The sequence below is a fragment of the Pararge aegeria genome, chromosome 26, assembly GCF_905163445.1.
Source record: "Pararge aegeria chromosome 26, ilParAegt1.1, whole genome shotgun sequence".
NCBI classification, from domain to species: domain Eukaryota; kingdom Metazoa; phylum Arthropoda; class Insecta; order Lepidoptera; family Nymphalidae; genus Pararge; species Pararge aegeria.
In genome coordinates, this window is record NC_053205.1 from 9,022,162 (window position 1) to 9,044,660 (window position 22,499).

Sequence of the window (22,499 nt, forward strand, 5' to 3'; positions counted from 1 at the left end):
TTCAAATCTTTAATTGCGTGATTGCAGGGTGATTCTTAATTTAAATTCAAATCTTTAATTGCGTGATTGTAGGGTGATTCTTAATTTAAATTCAAATCTTTAATTGCGTGATTGCAGGGTGATTCTTAATTTAAATTCAAATCTTTAATTGCGTGATTGCAGGGTGATTCTTAATTTAAATTCAAATCTTTAATTGCGTGATTGCAGGGTGATTCTTAATTTAAATTCAAATCTTTAATTGCGTGATTGCAGGGTGATTCTTAATTTAAATTCAAATCTTTAATTGCGTGATTGTAGGGTGATTCTTAATTTAAATTCAAATCTTTAATTGCGTGATTGCAGGGTGATTCTTAATTTAAATTCAAATCTTTAATTGCGTGATTGCAGGGTGATTCTTAATTTAAATTCAAATCTTTAATTGCGTGATTGCAGGGTGATTCTTAATTTAAATTCAAATCTTTAATTGCGTGATTGCAGGGTGATTCTTAATTTAAATTCAAATCTTTAATTGCGTTTTTGTAGGGTAATTCTTAATTTAAATTCAAATCTTTATTTGCGTGATTGCAGGTCAACAAATTTGATCTTATAATAAAACATAACAAGTTCCGTGCTACAGTCTGCCATTCTATGACATGCAAATTATAACAACACCTTAATTATAAAATTATTTTTACATTTTATACAAAATGTCAGAAAATTAAGGTATCATAACTGTGAAATTAAATAACAATGTCAACTTAAAATTAAATAATACAAAGTAAACCAAAATATAAACCTGGAAACACAATTATCTAAACCTTTAGTTTAAGATATACGTCTACTGAATCTAGTCTTAAGTTTTGTGCGTAATTAGAATATCACTTGCTTCAATGGTGAAGTTTCTCAAAAAAAAAAAAAAATGTTAAAATTCATTTATTTCAAGTAGGTCTGTCTGTTGGTAGTGACTCTACCACCGGTTCGGAAGGCAGATTCTACCGAGAAGAAGCCGGCAAGAAACTCAGCAGTTGCTCTTTTCCAATATAAACAATTTACATTTTTAATTTTAACATTAATTTTTCTATCTTGTGAGAGATGAAAGCGGAGCCGGATGCTTCCAAGCAACCTTGTCATTTAAAATTCTTCAATTGTATAATAACTTTGCTGTAATAAATGTGTTTTGACACATTCTTTAAATTTATGCATTGGTAGGTCCAAAATTACCTTAGGTATTTATATATATATAATATAACACACCCACACACTTTCTCTTTTATATATATCGGGTGAAGATCATTATCTACACCCATGTACACCCAACAATAGAATATCATCATAGTAAGTAAAAGCTGTATTTGACAGTTTGACAGTTCAAAAATAGGAGTGCTCCGATCGTCACCAAACTTTACAGGATCACTCGCCAGGTCAATCCGGAGATTCCCTGAAAGTTATAGTATATATATATATATATATATATATATATATTCACTCCTATTTTTGAACTGTCAAACTGTCAAATACAGCTTTTACTTACTATGATGATATTCTATTGTTGGGTGTACATGGGTGTAGATAATGATCTTCACCCGCTCGAGAAGAGAATGAATACGGAGAGAAATGAATGATTTAATATATTATGAGACTTAAATTAAACATTTAATGATGTAAGTTTATTGTTTAAATAAAATAAAGCAAAATCTAGCGCGGCGAAGCGGGCTGGGTACGCTAGTCATATTATAAAAGCGTATACTCAATCCCACAAATGACTTCTGCACCTTTCGCAGACGATAAGCCGATGTCACTGATTTATGACCATTTCTTGGGGGGTGCAAGTGTGTGGGGTCCACTATTGAAGCAATTCTTTATACGAATTTTCTAGTGACGTCACGACATATTGTTTATGGCGTTCTAGAAAGTTACAGTGTTCAGCAAGGTTTTCTTGTAGCCAGGACACTATATCTCACACCTGCTGGGCCACGAGGGTCCGGGAAGTCTGCTCTCGGCGCTGAAGGCACGCGGCTGGTGTAACAGGTATGGATTTTTTTTTTCCAACTACATGTTAGCCCTTGACGGCAATCTCACCTGTTAGGCTAACCTGTTAGGGAGTATGGTAGTGATAATCGGTTTATACGCAACATCGCACCGGAACACAAAATCCGCTTAGCGGCACGTCTTTGTCGGTAGGGTGGTAACTAGCCGCGGCCAAAGCCTCCCGCCAGACCAGACATGAGAATATTAAGAAAGGATAAATTCCCAATTCGCCCCTGCCGGGAATCGAACTTGGGACCTCCTACTTAAATTCACAGCGCTCACCGTTGCGCCAAGGAGGTCGTCTAAATAAAAAAAAAGTGTGTGTCAGCTCCGACGCACGACTGGAGTTTACTCCTTAAGTACGATTGTCGAAACATACACAAAAAGAGTTTATTTAGCTGAATAAAGATTAATACAAAATGAAAGGCTAAATTAAAAATCCTGTGCAATTTATTCACACACGGCGGAAGTGTAACTTCTTAAAAGTAGCCTACGGAAGATTGAGGTGGATGTAGAGTATCTGAACTATTAGGATAAATGTAAGGTTTGTTATTTAGTTTCCATGGTAAATAGAATAGGTAAAAAAATGTATAATGTTTTCTATCTCACTCTGTCCTATACATTTGTGTTTGTTTCTTTACCTGGATATCATTCGGTTTCCTTGGTAACTTAAATAGGAAAAATAAGTTAAATAAACGAAAGCGACGTTGCATGTTTGCGCGTCACGGTTGCCGGGCATGCAACGTCGCAAAGCGAAAACGTAACGAGGTCATTCATCAGTAGATTTTACTCCTCACATTTTTCTCATACCGGGCGCCGTATATATGAAAATCGATTCTTAAGGAGTAAACTCCAATATTATAGAATGTATCGTTTATTGAACAAAAATATGTGCTTCATTTGACACTTCTGTTCGCATACAAAATATGGAGGGTAGAGGTAAGGAGAGTCATCTGTGTATATGAAAAAGTGTCGTCAAAATGTATTAAATTAGGATGGCGCCACATTTGCATCAGGGTAACTCTTAAAAGAAGCGCCAAATATAAATATTGTTAGAGTAGGCTTGAAAAATAAACAAGGAAGTATGGAGATACAAGGAAGTAAGGTTATTTTTACCACAATATTTTGTACAACGTAAGTTGTTGAAATTCTCAATAATTAACTACTTTAGTCGATAATGACATTAAATTTTTTAACTCGGCATACTTCAATTCATCTACGATTGCTACATTCATACCATACCCTGTGCATCCACCAGCGCCATTGTGGAGGATTTTTGAACTGTTATTTAGCGCAACAACTGGACACTTTTTCAACTTTTCTCCCATATAAGATGACTCTCCTTATCTCTACCCTCCATAATACAAAATAAAAAAGTATTAACAGGTGAAACACGTTTGACGGCCGATTGGGGCAGTTTGCAGCGACCCTGCTTTCTGAGCCCAAGGCCGTGGGTTCGATTCCCACTGCTGAAAAATGTTTGTGTGATGAGCATGAATGTTCTTCAGCGTTTGGGTGTTTATCTGTATATAATAAGTATTTATGTATATTATTCATAAAAAATATTTAACAGTCTTCTTAGTATCAATAACACAAGCTACGCTTACTTTGGGGCGATGTGTGTATTGTTGAAGAGTATTTATATCTAACTAGTTACTAGTTGTACCCAGCCACGCTTCATTGGCGGATATTTTTATCGAATGGTTGAGAAATGAGAAACAAAACAACGAATACATTACATATAAATACATAAAAACAATCCTTGATGCGGACTATATATCATGCTAAAATTTCAGCTCTATCGGTGCAGTACTTTTTGAGTTTTTTAAGCGTAACAAACCAACATAAAATTTATATATAGCTAATAATATCTAATAATCTTATTTGTTTTCCGCAGCCTAGTGGGGGGTACCCGGATCGGCGCGCGTGGCTTTGCCTTCTTCGGGGTACAGGTTGACCTGACCGAAGACGGGGTCAAACACACCGACGAAATCGTGGAGCTGGTGTTTCAGGTACATTTCTGCAACCCTTTTTCAAAAATTTTGTGTTGAACTTATCTTTATATGTTCACCTTATTGCACAACCAAAAAAAAAACGGTTTCCAAAATGCGGACTTAATTCTAAGCATTTTCTACCAGGCAACCGTATGACGTGCGAGAAAAACGAGTGAGGGTGTGGCCAAAAACTTTAGGAAGTAAAAATAAATATAAAAATACATACATATATATATATATATATATATATATTATATATATTATATATATACAACGTTGCCAGTGATGACCTATTCGTTAACTATGGACCTCATAAGAAGGCTCAGAGTCACTCAGCGGGCGGCGATCGAGAGAGCTATGCTCGGAGTATCTCTACGCGATCGAATCAGAAATTTGGAGATTCGTTGAAGAACCAGAGTTACCGACATAGCTCAACGAGTCGCGAAGCTGAAGTGGCAATGGGCCGGGCACATAGTTCGGAGAAAGGATGGACGTTGGGGTCCCAAGGTGCTGGATTGGCAGCCCCGCACTGGTAAGCGCAGCGTTGGTCCCCCAACGCGGTGGACAGACGACATTAAGCACGTCGCAGGTAGCCGCTGGATCCAAGCGGCACAGAACCGTGGAACTTGGAACTCCCTACAAAATACCTCTGTCCAGCAGTGGACGTCTATCGGTTGATATAATGATGATGATTATACATACAACGTGTAACCGAATTATGAAATAATCTTGAAGGATGCATAATTATGTGACGTAAGGAACCACCTTGTTAAAATATTAAATCCAAAAAAGCATGTTTATTTTTTCATACAAACTAGTTCAATGTGTGTTCTAAGTGTTTACTGACAACCCTATTGAAGATAAGAGACCGATACGTGCATAGTACCTACGTTACGCGACGCGTACCACATAAAGTGACAGGATTCACATTATAAGGTACGCGTTCGAATTATGATGTTAGGGCTGTATTTTATTTCTTAAGGTAAAAACTATGGCAGTGGTTTACTCAAAAACTAAGGTTTTCGGTTTCACAGATAAGTTTCGGAGACAGTACATAATGTACCTCTAAAGCCTGTGAAGTATTATCTCGGTTATTTCGGACCTCACTTCGAACAGTGGTGTGCACTTCATATATGCACAAATGCACTACCTACCTAGTTTTAAATTTTATGCGATCCGCTATGTACGACACTAACTTCAAACATAAACAAAGAATCGTTTTTCATAATAGATGAATCATATTTGACGGCCGATTGGCGCAGTTTTGCAGCGACCCTGCATTCTGAGCCCAAGGCCGTGGGTTCGATTCCCACTACTGGAAAATGTTTGTGTGATGAGCATGAATTTTTTTTCAGTGTCTGGGTGTTTATATGTAAATTCTAAGTATTTATGTATATTATTCATAAAAATATTCATCAGTCATCTTAGTACCCATAACACAAGCTACGCTTACTTTGGGGCTAGATGGCGATGTATATTTATTTATTTATTTTGCCGAAACTTTACAGTGGAAGTATCGGAAGCCTAGAAGGAAAGTTCTTTTACTGTTTCTGCGACTTTGCTTTTTATTGATGCTTTGCCGCTATTGATCGTAGAGTGACACAATAGCCTTCCTCGATAGATGGACTATCCAATGCAAACCATTTTTTACACTTCGAACCCATAGTTTGGAGTTTAGCGCGTTTCAAACCAACCCTAATGCTTTAAAAGTTTAAATCGTTCAAACGATATAGTACTTCATTGATAAAAGTATTACCCATTCGGGAATACTTTTCCAAAAAATGACATTTATTATAATTATGATGAATGACCTGAAATCAGTTTCTCTTAAAATTAGGAGTAACTGAGGATAGAGTTTGACAAGTATGGATTATAGTGAGAACCTACAACCCTTATACATTTGTGATAACACTCCGATAGCGCGATATAAGTGACCACTAGCGCCATCCAGTGAACTACGGCAAAACTCAGTCCAAACCTACTCTATGACTGAATACACTATTAATGCACACATTTCATTTTAAGATTTGTTTTTTCAGCATAGAATCTTTACTAATATTATAATATTATCAGAGTAATTTCTAGATTTTTGTAACTTTCATTGTAAACCACATAAAAGTACAGGAAAATAAAGTTAAATGGAAAGCAAAACAGCTTAAGCATATAATCTACTAGCTGCTGCCGGTGACTTCGTCTGCGTTTGTTATAGTTTTTAAAGCATCCTCTAGGAATAGTTTATTTGGGAGATGTGTGGCATTCAATGGAGGTATAGCTCTGCTATATGTATATATATATATATAGTATATAGTAATATTATAAATGCGAAAGTTATTTGACTTTGACTTTATAATGTGTATGTGAAGTCAAAGTCAAATAACTTTCGCATTTATAATATGACTAGCTGTTGCCCGCGACTTCGTCCGCTCTTGTTTTTCGAAAGACATGTGCCTCAAAAATGTGGCAGCACTTCATGTATTTAGGATAGCTGAGCCTGGTTTAAAATCGTCAAACAGTTTAGTCCCCTCTCCCAAGAGAACTGAGCTCAATTTCGGGATAAAAAGTATCCTATATTACTTCTAATACGTTCAGGAATATGTGTACAAAGTTTCGTGATGATCGGTTTAGTAGTTTTTGCATGAAAGGGTAACAAACAAACTTACATTCATATTTATAATATTAAGTAGGGATGGATGGATGGGTTATGGTTTATGGGCATGTGTTCCGCAGTACATCGAGATGCTGAGGGCGGAGGGGCCCCGGCGCTGGGTGTGGGAGGAGCAGCGGGACCTCATGGCCATGGAGTTCCGCTTCAAGGACGCACAGGAGCCGCGCGCGCTCGTCGTGGGTCACGTGCATCTGCTTCAGGTGCGTTGTACCACTGACTGACTGGCTAATGGACTATCTGACTGAACGAGAGACTGACTGTATAACTGACTGTCTAACTGACTGAATGACTGATGGTTGGACTAACTGACTTGTTGTCCAACTAACTGTCAGAATTATTGACTGACTAACTGAATGTGTTACTGCCTGTCTGACTAATTGACTATCTGACTGAACGAGTGACTGACTGTCTAACTGACTGAATGACTAATGGTTGGACTAACTGACTGGCTGTCCAACTAACTGTCAGAATTATTGACTGACTAACTGAATGTGTTACTGCCTGTCTGACTAATAGACTATCTGACTGAACGAGTGACTGACTGTCTAACTAACTAACTGACTGTCTAACTGACTGAATGACTAATGGTTGGACTAACTGACTGGCTGTCCAACTAACTGTCAGAATTACTGAATGTGTTACTGCCTGTCCGACTAATAGACTATCTGACTGAACGAGTGACTGACTGTCTAACTAACTGACTGTCTAACTGACTGAATGACTAATGGTTGGACTAACTGACTGGCTGTCCAACTAACTGTCAGAATTATTGACTGACTAACTGAATGTGTTACTGCCTGTCTGACTAATAGACTATCTGACTGAACGAGTGACTGACTGTCTAACTAACTAACTGACTGTCTAACTGACTGAATGACTAATGGTTGGACTAACTGACTGGCTGTCCAACTAACTGTCAGAATTACTGAATGTGTTACTGCCTGTCCGACTAATGGACTGAATGACTGCCTGACTGACTGTCTGACTGTCTAATTTAGAAAATGACTAACTGAATGTGTAACTACCTGTCTGACTAATGGGCTGAAAACTGACTGACTTGCTGATGGACTGACTGACTGTCTCTCTGTCTAGCTAACAAACTAACTGACAGAATAACTGCCTAACTAAACGAATGTTTTACTGCCTGTCTGACTAATGGACTGAATGACTGCCTGACCGCCTGACTGACTGTCTGGCTGTCTAACTAATTTAGAACCTGTCTGACTTTACCCTCCGCCTATAGATACTTCACATCAAATTTTTACAGTCTTAATGAAATTGATAATATTAATTGAATATGATATTGTATTTGAAATGAGATTGTATGAAATTATCAAGTATACTTATGGAATGTACTTATCATTTTACTATTACGGGAATGGTTGGATGCGTATCTAATGTATTCACAACAAATAAATGAATAAAAAAAAGTTAAAATCTGGCGTTATCCGGTTATTTTGACATGTTATGCCCCCCAGGAGTTCCCGATGCAGGACATCCTCAGCACCTACTACCTGCTCTCGGACTGGAGGCCGGACCTCATCGAAGAGCTGCTCTCGCTCCTCACCCCCGACAACGTCCGCGTGGGGGTGGTGGCCAAGTGAGTGCACTTTCAAAGGACGTACCCGGCATTTTTTTTTTTATTTCACTGCAATCTCATCTGCAGGTGGGGTTTTCTAGCGGGATTGTCCCGAATTTTTGTATGTCCTCGCGACTCCCGACAAAGCAAATAATCTCCCGAAAAACAAGTTCGATAATTCGAAACTTGTTTTTAACACACAAAAAAGAATCACAAATACTTATGGCAAGAACCATTTTGACAGCTGGTTGGCGCAGTGTGCGGCGACCCTGCTTTCTGAGTCCAAGGCCGTGAGTTCGATTCCCACTACTGAAAAGTGTTTGTGTGATGAGCATGGATGTTTTTCAGTGTCTGGGTATTTATCTGTATATTAAAAGTATTTATGTGTATTAAAATTAAAAAAAAAAATTAAAAATATTTATTTCGTTTCGTACAGCAAAATAATACATTGAAATTGGGGTCATCCTAGTAAGTTACTAGTATTACTACTAGCACTTGTGGCAGGCGGCCCCGCTCTTCCATAACATCATATACAAATTGAAATAAATAAGTAGATCAAAGTTATATAAATCAAAATTAAGTATAATTCAAAGTTATAAAGGTAAACCAAAGATAATTACAACATGTGTGTCTACTTGAGGTGCGTTAGTGTGTGTGTGTGTGTGTGTATGTGTGTATGTGTGTGTGTGTGTGTGTGTGTGTGTGTGTGTGTGTGTTGTGTGTTTTTGTGTTTGTGTGCGTATGTGTGTAAGTGAGTGTATGTGTAAACGAATGGATGTATAAGTTATAAACGTGTGCTTGTGTGTCTTTTCATGACAATGTATGGGATGCAAAATTCATACGTTCATTTGTTGCATCAAATCCTCCGTTTCATAATAGTTCAATTTATGCAACCACTCAGTAAGCACTTTTTTGCAATTATGAAGTGCTAATGGATAAATATTTAACTTACTGTTAATTATGTTGTAGAGATAAGTCGATTTCCTGGTAAATTGTTGGGAAGCAAATTTAGTCCTACTTGGAATTGAGTGTAAATATGGTTATATTTCTGTGTATTATATTCATAAAAAGATTCATCAGTCATCTTAGTACCCATAACACAAGCTTCGCTTACTTTGGAGCTAGATGGCGATGTGTAGTATATTTATTTAAAGGACGTACCCGGCATTTTTTTTATTTCACTGCAATCTCATCTGCAGGTGGGGTTGCCAGACGGTTGGGAATTGGCGGGATTCTCCCGAATTTTTGTATGTCCTCCCGACTCCCGACAAAGCAAATAATCTCCCGAAATCAAGTTCGATAATTTTAAGTTCACATTTTCGTCAAACGAAACTTGCGAACAACACACAAAAAAGAATCACAAATACAATAACCATGCTCATTCGGTTCTTATCTTATGTGTCACAAATACCTACTATGTTTTTTTTTCTTATATCTACAGTGAAAAAAAAAAAATTCAAAAAAAAAATTCAAAATTCATTTATTTCAAGTAGGCCTAATACAAGCTCTTTTGAAACTTCAAGTCTGTCCGTGTGTAATGACTCTACCACCGGTTCGGAAGGCAGATTCTACCGAGAAGAAGCCGGCAAGAAACTCAGCAGTTGCTCTTTTCCAACATCAAAAATTTACATTTTACATTTTACTTAACATTCATTTTTCTATCTTGTGAGAGATGAAAGCGGAGGCGGATGCTATGCAGAAATATGTTCGTTTACTTAATATATTACGTATAATTAATATTATTCACTTATTTTTTTATTTCTCCCGACCAAAGCCCTAAAATCGGTTATTTATCCCGATAACAGGAAGAAACGATCTGGCAACCCTATCTGCAGGGCTGGCATATCCCCCGATTGTATCCCCTTACAGGGGTTATTATATCACCTGACAGGGGATATAATTAACGTGCACTCCTGCTAAAGCGCGGGAACATGGAATAGGAGAAGTTTACCCCCGTTTTTTTATTACAAACATATGATCAATTCAAAATTTCTTTATTCATGTAGGCCTATCACAGCACTTATGAAGCGTTCATACATAAATGTTTACATAATTGTAACGGGATGGTGATAACTTCGTTCGCCAACTTAAACCTAAAGCTGCGAGGGTTCCAAACGCGCCCTGGTCTAAGAAGAGCCCACAACAAACTTAGCCGGGTAAATTTTTTTTTTTTGTTATCTCCATCTCACAGAAAATTGATCTTCGTTTTTAGGAATCTGCGTTCAATTCTTGATTACAAAACTCTAAAAATGGTGTACTTTTCTCTGGCCCAATCAATCTTATCTTACTGTATCACTTCGTGGGGTAATTGTAGCAAAACCTTACTGCTGAGACTAGAAAGAACACAGAAAGCTGTTCTAAAAGTTATGTTAGGTAAGCCGGTTAGGTTCCCATCGGTCGAACTATACAATATTACTGAAGTACTTTCAGTCAGGAAAATATATATCCTTCATGTCATTTTAAGGAAACACAGTGAATTGCATTTTAATCCAAGTGTCTATACGGAAAAGAGAAGATCTGATCGCGTCTGTCAGATTAAACCATGCCGCACTATGCTTGCTAAAAGACAATTTCACAATGCTAGCTGTACCCTTTATAACAAAATTAATTTTACATTAAAGAGAAGATCTGATCGCGTCTGTCAGATTAAACCATGCCGCACTATGCTTGCTAAAAGACAATTTCACAATGCTAGCTGTACCCTTTATAACAAAATTAATTTTACATTAAATATATATCCTTTAACTGTCCATAAATGTAGAAGTGCTATTATGCATTGGCTTAAATTCAAATTCAAATTCAAATTCATTTATTTCAAGTAGGCCTACTTTATAAGCACTTTTGAAACGTCAAGTATGCATGTTTGTGTGACTCTACCACCGGTTCGGAAAGCAGATTCTACCGAGAAGAGCCGGCAAGAAACTCAGTAGTTGCTCTTTTCCAACATCAACATTTACAATCATTTTGCTATCTTGCGGGAGATGAGAGCGAGGCTGGCTGCTTCCATTCTACCTTGTCATTGAGGAATTCATCAAATGTATAGTAACCTCGCTGTACTAGATGCGTTTTTACACATTTTTTAAATGTATGCATTGGTAGGTCAAGAATTTCCTTAGGAATCATGTTGTAAAAGCGTATACTCAACCCAAGAAAGGAGTTCTGCACCTTTCGCAGACGATATGCAGATATCACCAATTTATGACCGTTTCTGGTAAGTCGATTGTTAATTTCAGCTTTTGATTTATAAAGAGTAATATTTTGCCTCACAAAGACTATATTACTATAAATGTATTGCGAAGCTACTGTAAGAATACCTATTTGTTTAAATTTTTCACGAAGCGATTCGCGTGATCCAAGTTTATATATTGATCGTACGGCTCTTTTCTGTAGTATAAATATACTTTCAATATCTGCAGCTTTTCCCCACAGCAAGATCCCATAGGACATAATACTGTGAAAGTATGCGAAATAAACAAGCCTAGCTGTTTCAACATCGGTAAGCTGTCTAATTTTCCTGATTGCATATGCAGCTGAGCTGAGTTTACTCGCTAGGCTTTCTATATGGGTACCCCACTGTAGCTTACAATCTAAGGTCACTCCTAGAAAAACAGTGGAGTTTTCTATTTCAAGTGTTTCTCCATTTATTATGATGTTTTTATCATTTTTTTTTACGTTAGGCAAAACAAATTCCAAACACTTAGTTTTTTTTGCATTTAAAAGTAAGTTATTAACAGTAAACCAGTCTGACACATGTGACAAAGCACGGTTTACATCGTCAAAATTATCTTTGTTTCTATCAGTCTTAAAAATGAGAGATGTATCATCTGCGAACAGTACAATCTCACAAGTGCCCCTGACATGGTGTGGCAGATCATTTATATACACCAGAAACAATAAGGGACCCAAAATTGAGCCTTGTGGGACACCCATTAAGGCAGATGATCCCTTAGACTTTATGTCTTTTACGCATACCCTTTGAACTCTATCACTTAGATAAGAGGCAATTAAATTGAGTGCAACGTTTTTGATGCCATAGTGGCTTAGTTTTAATAACAACGTTTTGTGTTCAACGCAATCGAATGCTTTGGACAGATCACAGAAAACACCAATGGCATTCTGCGAACGTTCCCAGGCATCGTAAATATGCTTTATGAGTCTTGCGCCTGCATCCGTTGTACTACGACCTTTAGTGAAGCCGTACTGCTCCGGATGAAGTAAGTTATTTACATTAAAATGATTTAAAAGTTGATAAAGTATAATTTTTTCAAAGACCTTACTAAGAGTTGGCAAGATTGAAATAGGCCTGTAATTGTTAAGGTCATTTTTCTGACCGGATTTAAAAAGCTTAGGAATCTATCCTACAGTGATGTAGAAAAGATAATAAAATGATTCTTCCTACTTCAACAGATTTTTAAAAAAAGGCCCAAAATATAGACATACACATAACACACATGCATATACACACACAAACACACACACAATTGCACACACACACACACCCGCACTAAATAAGTCGCTGCATGTTTTTATTATTTTAATTGACTCTTATTCTCTTTTTTTTTTTTATTGGCATTTACTGTGTTCTACTTTTGTCTTATTGGTGCTGTTAGAATATTATCAAATATAATGTTAATTAATACAAGTAGCGCCATCTATGGACATTGAGGTGAAAGTTTGTGTATTGTCTATGTATGAATGACTTGCATTAAATCAGTCTTATATGAAACCAACAACCAACGACTTTTATTAGGTTATGGGCTACTCAGATTTTGTAAAGTAAATTAAAGTTATTGCGTTTTTAGAAGAGTTATTGTTAGTTTGTTAGTTTATTTTACGCGTGTGACATCAATCAAGATGAACTCAAGTCTTATTGCGAGTGTGCCAAAGCTCAAGGGTCGTGAAAATTATGATGACTGGGCGTTCGCCGTACAGAACTTGCTAGTTCTTGAGGACACGGACAAATACCTCAAGCAAGAAGCAGCGGCGACAGATGCAGCACAGGCAGTAGCAGATGCCAGAACACGCGCAAAATTGATCCTGACTATTGACACATCATTGTTTGTGCACATAAAGGAGACGAAGACCACAAAGGAGTTATGGTCAAAACTCAAAGCTCTATTTGATGACGCGGGATTTTTAAGAAGAATAACTTTATTACGTCATTTAATCTCCATCAGACTAGAAACATGTGAAGATATGACTAGTTACGTTACGCAGATTGTGGAAACTTCGCAACGATTAAGCGGTACTGGATTCATTATAAACGATGATTGGGTAGGGTCATTATTACTAGCTGGTTTACCAGATAAGTTTATGCCAATGATCATGGCAATAGAGCATTCCGGGATCCAGATCACGGCAGATTCCATAAAAACAAAATTGTTAGATATGGAAAATGGCGGCTCTGTTGAAGTGAATGTAAATGACAACTCAGCACTTATTGCTCGAAGTTGGCAGAAAAAGAAACTTGGTAAAGTTGGCAGCAATAGCAAAAATGGCGGACCGACTCCGAATATCTATGAACCGAGTACGTCAATGTCAAACTCAAATGACAGAAATAATAAAACAATAACATGCTACAAATGCAAACAATCAGGACATTTCATGTCTCAATGTCCATTTAGAAACGAAAAAAAAGAGAAGAAAAAGCAAACAAATGCATTTAGTGTTGTTTTTCTGAGCGGTAACTTTAATAAATGTGACTGGTATGTTGACTCGGGAGCCAGTACACATATAACTACAAACGAAAGTTGGTTGATAAATAGGACGAATTCGTCAAGTTTACCTGAAATCACAGTAGCAAACAACATGAAAGTGCCTGTATTATGTGCCGGCGACGTAGATGTCACGACGAGTTTCGGTTACAAGGTAACAGTGAAGAACGTGTTGTGCGTACCGACTCTTGCGACTAACCTGCTATCAGTTAGTGAATTGATAAGAAATGGAAATAGTGTTGTGTTTGAACCCAACCGATGCCTCATAAAAAACAGATTAGGCAATCTAGTTGCGGAAGCTGAACTTGTAAATAATGTATACAAGTTAATCTTGGTAAATGAAACTTGTTTGTTATCATCATCAACAGTAGATGGACAAACATGGCATAGAAGGCTTGGACACTTAAACAGTACAGCTATGATCAAGAGTTTAGAGTCAGAAGCTTGTGGAGAAAACCTGAACACTGAACAGACTAGTTCAGCTCCACAGAGTACAGAAGAAGCTTCAGATATACCACATGCAGACTCTACTACACCATTTTTTTCAGAAGTAACAGAGAAGCGTCAGAGGAGAAAGCCAGATAGATACGGTATTGTCAACATGTGTGCTACAGCTACAGGAGAAGATGAACTGGTATATGCAGAGGCCATCAGTGGGCCAGAGCGACTGATGTGGTCGCAGGCCATGGCAGAGGAGCTGCAGTCATTCCAAGACAATCAAGCATGGGAAGTTGTTGATACTCCCAGCAACGCGAGTGTAGTGCAATGTAAGTGGGTGTTTAAAAAAAAGTTTGACTCTGACAATAAAGTGTCATATCGTGCGCGGCTTGTAGCCAAGGGTTTTACCCAGAAGGCTGGTATTGATTACCAAGAAACCTTCAGTCCAGTGATTAGACATTCAACCCTGCGTTTGTTGTTTGCCATAAGTGTCCAGTTAGGCATGGATATCACTCATCTAGATGTGAAAACAGCTTTCCTTAATGGTCATCTAAAAGAAAGCATATTTATGCATTTACCTGAAGGTTTTCCCATAAATAATTCAAATAAAGTTTTAAAGTTGAGAAAAGCTGTTTATGGATTAAAACAATCATCTCTAGCATGGTATAAAAGGGTTGAGGAGATACTATGTAAATCAGGATTTAGAAAATGTAAATTAGAACCCTGTGTATTTGTTAAAAATCATAGTGATAATAAGAAAACTATAGTTGGACTGTATGTCGATGATTTTCTAGTATATTCAAATTGTAAGTCTGAATCTGATAATTTAATAGAGATTTTAAGCCAAAAATTTAAAATAAAGAATTTAGGTCAAGTGAGAAATTATTTGGGCATGAGAGTTAACATTAACAAAAGTACCAATATAATTACTTTAGATCAAGAACAGTATATTAATCAGTTACTTGAAAAATTTCATATGTCTGAATGTCATGCAGTAGAAACTCCTATAGAATGTAAATTGAATGTTGATAAGTCTAATGTATGTGAACAAAAGCTACCTTATCAAAAATTAATAGGAAGTTTAATGTACTTAGCTGTCCTAACTCGCCCTGATATTTCCTATTCAGTCAGTTATTTAAGCCAGTTTAACAACTGTTATTCTTATGTACACTGGAATTGTGCAAAAAGAATTCTGAAATATTTATCACAGACTAAAACCTATTGTTTAAAATATTCTAAAGAAAGTGCAGAGCTTGTAGGTTTTGTGGATGCTGATTGGGCAAGTGATGCCACTGACAGACGCTCATATACTGGTTTCTGTTTCACTAAATCAGGTGCTGTAATTTCTTGGGAGAGCAAGAAACAAAGAACTGTTGCTCTTAGTAGTTGTGAAGCAGAATATATGGCTTTGTCGGAAGCATGTCGAGAAGCAATATATTTACAGAAGTTAGAGTTTGAAATAATTGGTTCCTGTACTAAAATTATTATGTACAATGACAGTCAGAGTGCATTAAAGTTAGCAAATAATGATCAGTCACATAAACGGTCCAAACATATTGATGTCAGGTATCATTTCATTAGAGAAGTTTTAAGAAATGATATAATTGAAGCTAGATATTTGTCAACAGCTAACATGCCTGCTGACTTGCTAACCAAAGGTCTGCCAGCTGTTAAACATTATAAGTTCATGAAAGATTTTGGAATTGTTAATTTAGAATAGCCAAGGCAGGACTGTATACTGTATTTGTTATTGTATATTGAGTTTAAAAGTTTTTTTTTTGTGTAGCTTTACCTCTCCACTGTATGTAATACTTTGAAAGTGTTGTTATTTTTGATAAAGTGGGGGTGTTAGAATATTATCAAATATAATGTTAATTAATACAAGTAGCGCCATCTATGGACATTGAGGTGAAAGTTTGTGTATTGTCTATGTATGAATGACTTGCATTAAATCAGTCTATATGAAACCAACAACCAACGACTTTTATTAGGTGCTATACATTTATTGTTGGAGGTGGGCGTTAATTGTTGCGACACAGTTTATACTACTGCAACAGTTATCGTGGCACCATGTTTATTGTGTCAATTCTGTACCCTTACCAATATTCTGAATAAATGAATGAATATATTTGCGATTTGCACAGTAAATTTATATTCAGCTATAGCTAGAGCAATTCACACCCAAGCTTTTTTATCGTTTAAGTAATAATAAAAGATAAACGACTAAGACACCGGGAGGTATGTTTGCATCGTTCGAGTCCATGTAGGACTGGAGTATATCGTTAATGCAGTCGTATTTATATCAAAATACCCACCAATGTCATGTAATGAACATTGGTTATTAATCAAATGTTTAATTATTTACCCACTTTATAAAATTACTGTAACACCTATTACAGTGCAACCTCGATATAACAAATCGGAGGGGAACAAGAAAATATTCGTAATATAAAGTAATTCGTTGAACTAGGTTTGTTATGTTGAGGTTAGATTGGTCTAAAATTCGTTATAAAGAGATAAAATAACTTTTACGTTTCTGAGCCATTTTAACTTAAATCTTTAACAATAGTGACGAGCAGAGGTGTTTACATTACTTTCCATCAAAACAACAATGATTACTGTACAAACAAAAGCGTGTCGAAACATGTCGAGACATGAATCACATTTTAAGATTAAGAGTTATATTATTGGTGGAAACTTTATATAAAGGTTTTGGGTTGGCAAAATTCGTTAATTAGAGGTATGTATACTTTTTCTTGATAGTTGAAAATTCGTTATAAAGAGGTTGTACGCAAAGAATGTTCGCAATGTAAAGGTATATTTTATATTGACTCTTATGGACAATTCAAGGGGATTACGAAGAATTTGTTAAATCGAGGAAGTCGTTATATTGAGGTACGTTATATTAAGGTTGCACTGTATTAGGATATTATTTCCACTGGTGCGCCAGTGCTCTGAGTGTTGATAAAGCTGTGGGAGAATATAATTTTTTTCCTTTCTATGGAGTGATAATTTTTTTTTTTTTTTGTCTCGGTGGAAAAGCTTTATGGCTACCTCTGTCCTTTTGGGCAGGACAGAGGTTATGTGGGACTCGTTTACCCGAACTAAAAACCACCACGGCATGTCCCTCTCGTTGGCTTTATTGGACGTCCGGGGAACCAACAATACGGAGTGATAATGCCATGTTCACGTGACTGCATTATTATAATTTATTGTGTCACTGTTCTTTTTTTTTTTTTTTTTTTTTTTTTCTCTCTTTAATTGGAAAACCAACAGTTGTCAATACTAAATAGTTAACAAATTGGTTGACCTAAAACAAATAAAAGATTTCCACAAATAAGTTCTATATAAACAAAGGTACATGAATGAATGAATGAATGAATACACTTTTATTGTACACCAAAGAAAAAAAAGTAGTTACAAAGATATAAATACATATAAAGAGAGTACAATTTGGTGGCCTTATCGCTACATAGCGATTTCTTCCAGACAACCAATGGCGTAAAAGGAAAAAACATAGAAAAGAGGTAGGTGGTGCAATAAATAAGATTCACACATGGTAGAACCCAGAAAAAATGCAGCAAACTATAACTAAAAATTAAGTTTACCTAGCATGCAACAGGCTGTTTGTTCCAGATGTTTCGAGAGTAAATGCACAAAGACGGAGCCATGGTATGGGACCAAATATCTGCAGGAAGACATCGAGGAGGCTCGTCTTAACGTACGTAGAAGTTTCAAATATTGGATAGATTAATCGCTTTACAAAGAGCATATGGCAGCCTTCAATCATAACCATATTATATATATGTTTACTAGCTGTAGCCCGCGACTTAGTTTGCGTTTGTTTTTGTTTTTAGATGTGGCATTCAATTTGGTTGTAGTTCTAAAAAAATTTAAAGTATCGCTAAGCCTTAAATGAGGGGTTTGCTGTTATCCGCTGAGGAGTTCTGTCCTCTATCTCCAACCACATTCATCAGATCTACACAAAGTTTGGGCAAAATTAAACACATATTATAATCTCTATAGTACAAAAATAATTATTTAAATCGGTTATGATTTGCCGAACCGAGCTTAATATCGGGATAAGTATCCTATATTACTTCTGACACTTCCAATATCTTAGATCTAAATGAATAAAGAATTTTTATATTTGAATTTTGAATTTATTCCAGGAATGGAAAGCAGCGAAACCAACAAAGGAACTCCACCTACCACCCCCCAATGAATTCATTCCAACGAAACTGGACCTGGAGAAGAGTCCGGATCCCACTGCTGATGCGATAGCGCCCGTAATCATCAAGGTATTTTGAGGAGAATCTGCCGCCACTGTCGCTGCGTGCACTTCATATCTACACAAAAGCACTGCCTACCGATTTTTTTTTTCACTTTACTAGAATGAGTATTTTTCAACATTTTTATTTTTTTATAATTCCAATACAAGTTAGCCCTTGACTACAATCTCACCTGGTGATAAGTAATGATGCAGTCTAAGATGGTAGCAGGCTAACCTGTCAGGGAGTATTTCTACGCGACATCGCACCGGAGCAATTAATCGCTTAGCGGCACGTCTTTGTCGCTAGGGTGCTAACTAGCCACGGCCAAAGCCTCCCACCAGACGACCAGAGAAAATTCTGAAATCACAAATTCCCAAATTGCCCGGAATCGGGAATCGAACCCGGTACCTCCTGCACAGCGCTCACCGTTGCGCCAGGGAGTTCGTCAAGAATTTATGTCATATTCCTGATTTATGTCCACCCCGGAAAAAAAAAATATTTATTTATTTATTTATCCACTTTATTTGTACACCACAAATAGTAAAAAAGGACAATGGACACAACAAAAATAAACTTAAAAGTAGGATACAAAGGGCGGCCTTATCGCTTAGTAGCGATCTCTTCCAGGCAACCTTAGGATTAGGAAAACCAAGGGAAACCGATTGGTGGGGTGTATTATTATTGCATACATACTTACGAACAATTACACACTAATACTTATCAAGATTACACACATAAAATACTAATAATAATAAATATAAAAAATAATAAACTAATATATACTAAAACATACTTAAATATGAGTAAGAGTTAATCACAGCAATAAATGCTCAAGATAATGGGCTTTAACAGCATGTTTGAATATGTCTAGTGACCTTGACTGTCGTGTGATTATGCTTATTAAAAATACGGAGTTTTGATTTTTTTTTTATTCAGGACACCCCGTTAATGAGGCTCTGGTATAAACGTGACAACGAGTTCATGCTGCCGAAGGCTTTCATCACATTGGATTTGGTCAGGTGAGCTGACATAATACTCAGTTTTATATATCAAATCAATTCTGATGTTCTTGGGAAAAGCCTATGTTCAACAGTAGTCTTAGACTGCATAATCACTTACTACCAGGTGAGATTGCAGTCAAGGGCTAAATTTTAGAGGAAAAAAAAAGTAGACATCCGCAGGCTGAAATGATGTCAAAGTCAAAAATATCTTTATTCAAGTAGGCCCATAGGTGGCACTTTTGATGCGTACATAAGAATTACACGGTAGTGAGATGATGGCGATAACCACATTCGTAAACTTAAAACTAAAGCTACGAGGGTTCCAAACGCGTCCTGGTCTAAGAAGAAGCCCACAACAAACTTAGCCAAGTGTTTTTTTTTTTTTAGAAACCTCAACTTTATACAACGTGTAACAGAATTACGATAAAATATTGAACACCTCGCCCCCAACGAGGTGGACAGATGACATTAAGTGCGTCGCAGGTAGCCGCTGGATCCAAGCGGCTCAGAACCGTGGAACTTGGAACTCCCTACAAAATACCTCTGTCCAGCAGTGGACGTCTATCGGTTGATGTGATGATGATGATTATACATACAACGTGTAACCGAATTATGAAATAATCTTGAAGGATGCATAATTATGTGACGTAAGGAACCACCTTGTTAAAATATTAAATCCAAAAAAGCATGTTTATTTTTTCATACAAACTAGTTCAATACATTCTAAGTGTTTACTTGTGACAACCCTATTGAAGATAAAATACCGACACGCGCATAGTACCTACGCTACGCGACGCGTACCTAATAAAGTGGCAGGAGTCACTTGATTTTAATTTTGCATGTGATGTTAGGACTGTATCTGATTTCTTTCAGTAAAAACTATGGCAGTTTACTCAAAAACTATTAGAGTTTAAGTGTTTTTATTTTTTTTTTTCACTACAAGTTAGCCCGTTTGGGGACTAACCCGTTAGGGAGTATGTCACACCCCTAATAGGTTTCTACGCGACATCGCACCGGAACACTAAATCGCTTAGCGGCACGTCTTTGTCGGTTTATAACTAGCAGCGGCCGAAGCCTTCTACCAGCAAGGCTAGCATGGACAGGAGACAATTATCTCCCCGGGGAAAGGATATAAATTTATCATCTCCCACAGCTTTTTAAACTCTCAGAGCACTGGCGCACAAGTGGAAATAATATACAAATAATATATGTGTATTAATAAAAGGGGGTAAACTTCTCCTATTCCATGTTCCAGTGATTTAGCAGGTGACACGTTAATTATATTCCTTGTCAGGGGATATAATTTTTATCTCCCGCCCGTCCTAGCCCTGCAGACCACACCAGAGAATATACAGAAATTATGAATATGCCTTCCGTTTCACAGATATGTCTCAGAGACATTAAATAATGTACCTCCAAAGCCACTGAAGTATTATTTCGGTTTTCATTTACACGTTGTATACGACGTTGTAATGGAATTGTAATTGAGTAAAAAACAAAATTATAGTTTCAACTGAAACAAATCAGATACAGCCCTAACATCACACGCAAAATTAAAATCCTGTGACTCCTGTCACTTTAGCTACGCGTCGCGTTGGTACTATGCGCGTGTCGATCTTTTATCTTCAATAGGGTTGTCATAAGTAAAAACTTGGAATGTTTTTAATCAGTTTGTATGGTAAAATAAATATGCTTCTTTTTATTTAATATTTTAACAGGGTGATTCCTTATGAAATATACATATGCACCCTTCAATATTATTTCGTAATTCTGTTACACGTTGAGGTTTCATCCTTCATCATTGTAGACTGTTTGTGTGTTGTGTGTTCTTCTTCTTCTTTTCCTGGGCCTGGCTCCGTATTTGGTTGGCCTAAACCGTCACTCCAGCCAGCGTAGCTCAGTCCAGAAGCTTGGCAGGCCGGCTAGGTCGCCACTCCATTGCATCGGAGCATTACGTGTATCGGTGTTCCATCCGCCTCCATGCACACTCTGCACAGAGCACTGTCGGTTATACCTAATATCGTACCTACAGCTGTCCTTAGTTGAACTCGGTTAAGTTGCAGAAATTCGTTACGAAAATTAAGCATAATTTGCTATATTCCCCGAAAAGCAGGAGAATCTGTATGGTGTCCTTTATAATTTCTTCAATCCTTATACTCCACACCGAACAGATCCTCGGCAATGTACCCTCTACGCACGTTTCGCTCCGACACCGGAGCATCCTCAGGAGATGGTGACTTTACAATAAATTATTAAGTTAACAATTGAATTTATGCTTAGTGTGGATTATATAGATTGAGATAATTATAAATGACACCATACAGATTCTTCTGCTTTTCGCGCAGTAATATATCATGGAATTCCGCAAAGTAAAGTAACGCCTGCTTTTATCAAATGCAGTAATTCAGTTGTCAGTCGTGGGTTGAGGTCTGGTCCTTCGTGTGTTTGCATTCTGGTGTTGTGTGTTAATTGAACGTGTCGCAGCCCGCTGGCGTACGCGGAGCCCGCGAGCTGCAACCTGACCTCGGTGTGGGTGCTGCTATTGCGGGACTCGCTGCAGCAGTTTGCGTACGCGGCCGAGCTGGCCGGCCTGCGCTGGAGTGTGGGCAACGCCAAGTACGGACTCAGCGTGAGTGCAAACCGACGTCAAAGACAAAGTTTAGATAGCCGGTTGGCGCAGTGGGCAGCGACCCTGCTTTCTGCGTCCAAAGCGGTGGGTTCGATTCCCACAACTGGAAAAATGTTTGTGTGATCTACATGAATGTTTTTCAGAGTCTGGGAGTTTATCTGTATATTATGAGTATTTATGTGTATTTTATTCATAATA

At 37.2% G+C, this 22,499-nt stretch overlaps 1 protein-coding gene across 1 annotated transcript in view; it reads left to right on the forward strand.

Moving 5' to 3' along the window:
* Nucleotides 1–22,499, forward strand: part of LOC120635074 (insulin-degrading enzyme) — a 50,927-nt gene that overhangs the window by 12,738 nt on the left and 15,690 nt on the right. Inside the window, exons 9-16 of the mRNA XM_039905984.1 lie at nt 1,922–2,007; nt 3,905–4,019; nt 6,729–6,866; nt 8,145–8,266; nt 18,034–18,118; nt 18,570–18,698; nt 19,608–19,690; nt 22,157–22,301. Coding sequence (XP_039761918.1) covers nt 1,922–2,007; nt 3,905–4,019; nt 6,729–6,866; nt 8,145–8,266; nt 18,034–18,118; nt 18,570–18,698; nt 19,608–19,690; nt 22,157–22,301 — 903 coding nt within the window. The remainder of the gene's footprint in view (nt 1–1,921; nt 2,008–3,904; nt 4,020–6,728; nt 6,867–8,144; nt 8,267–18,033; nt 18,119–18,569; nt 18,699–19,607; nt 19,691–22,156; nt 22,302–22,499) is intronic.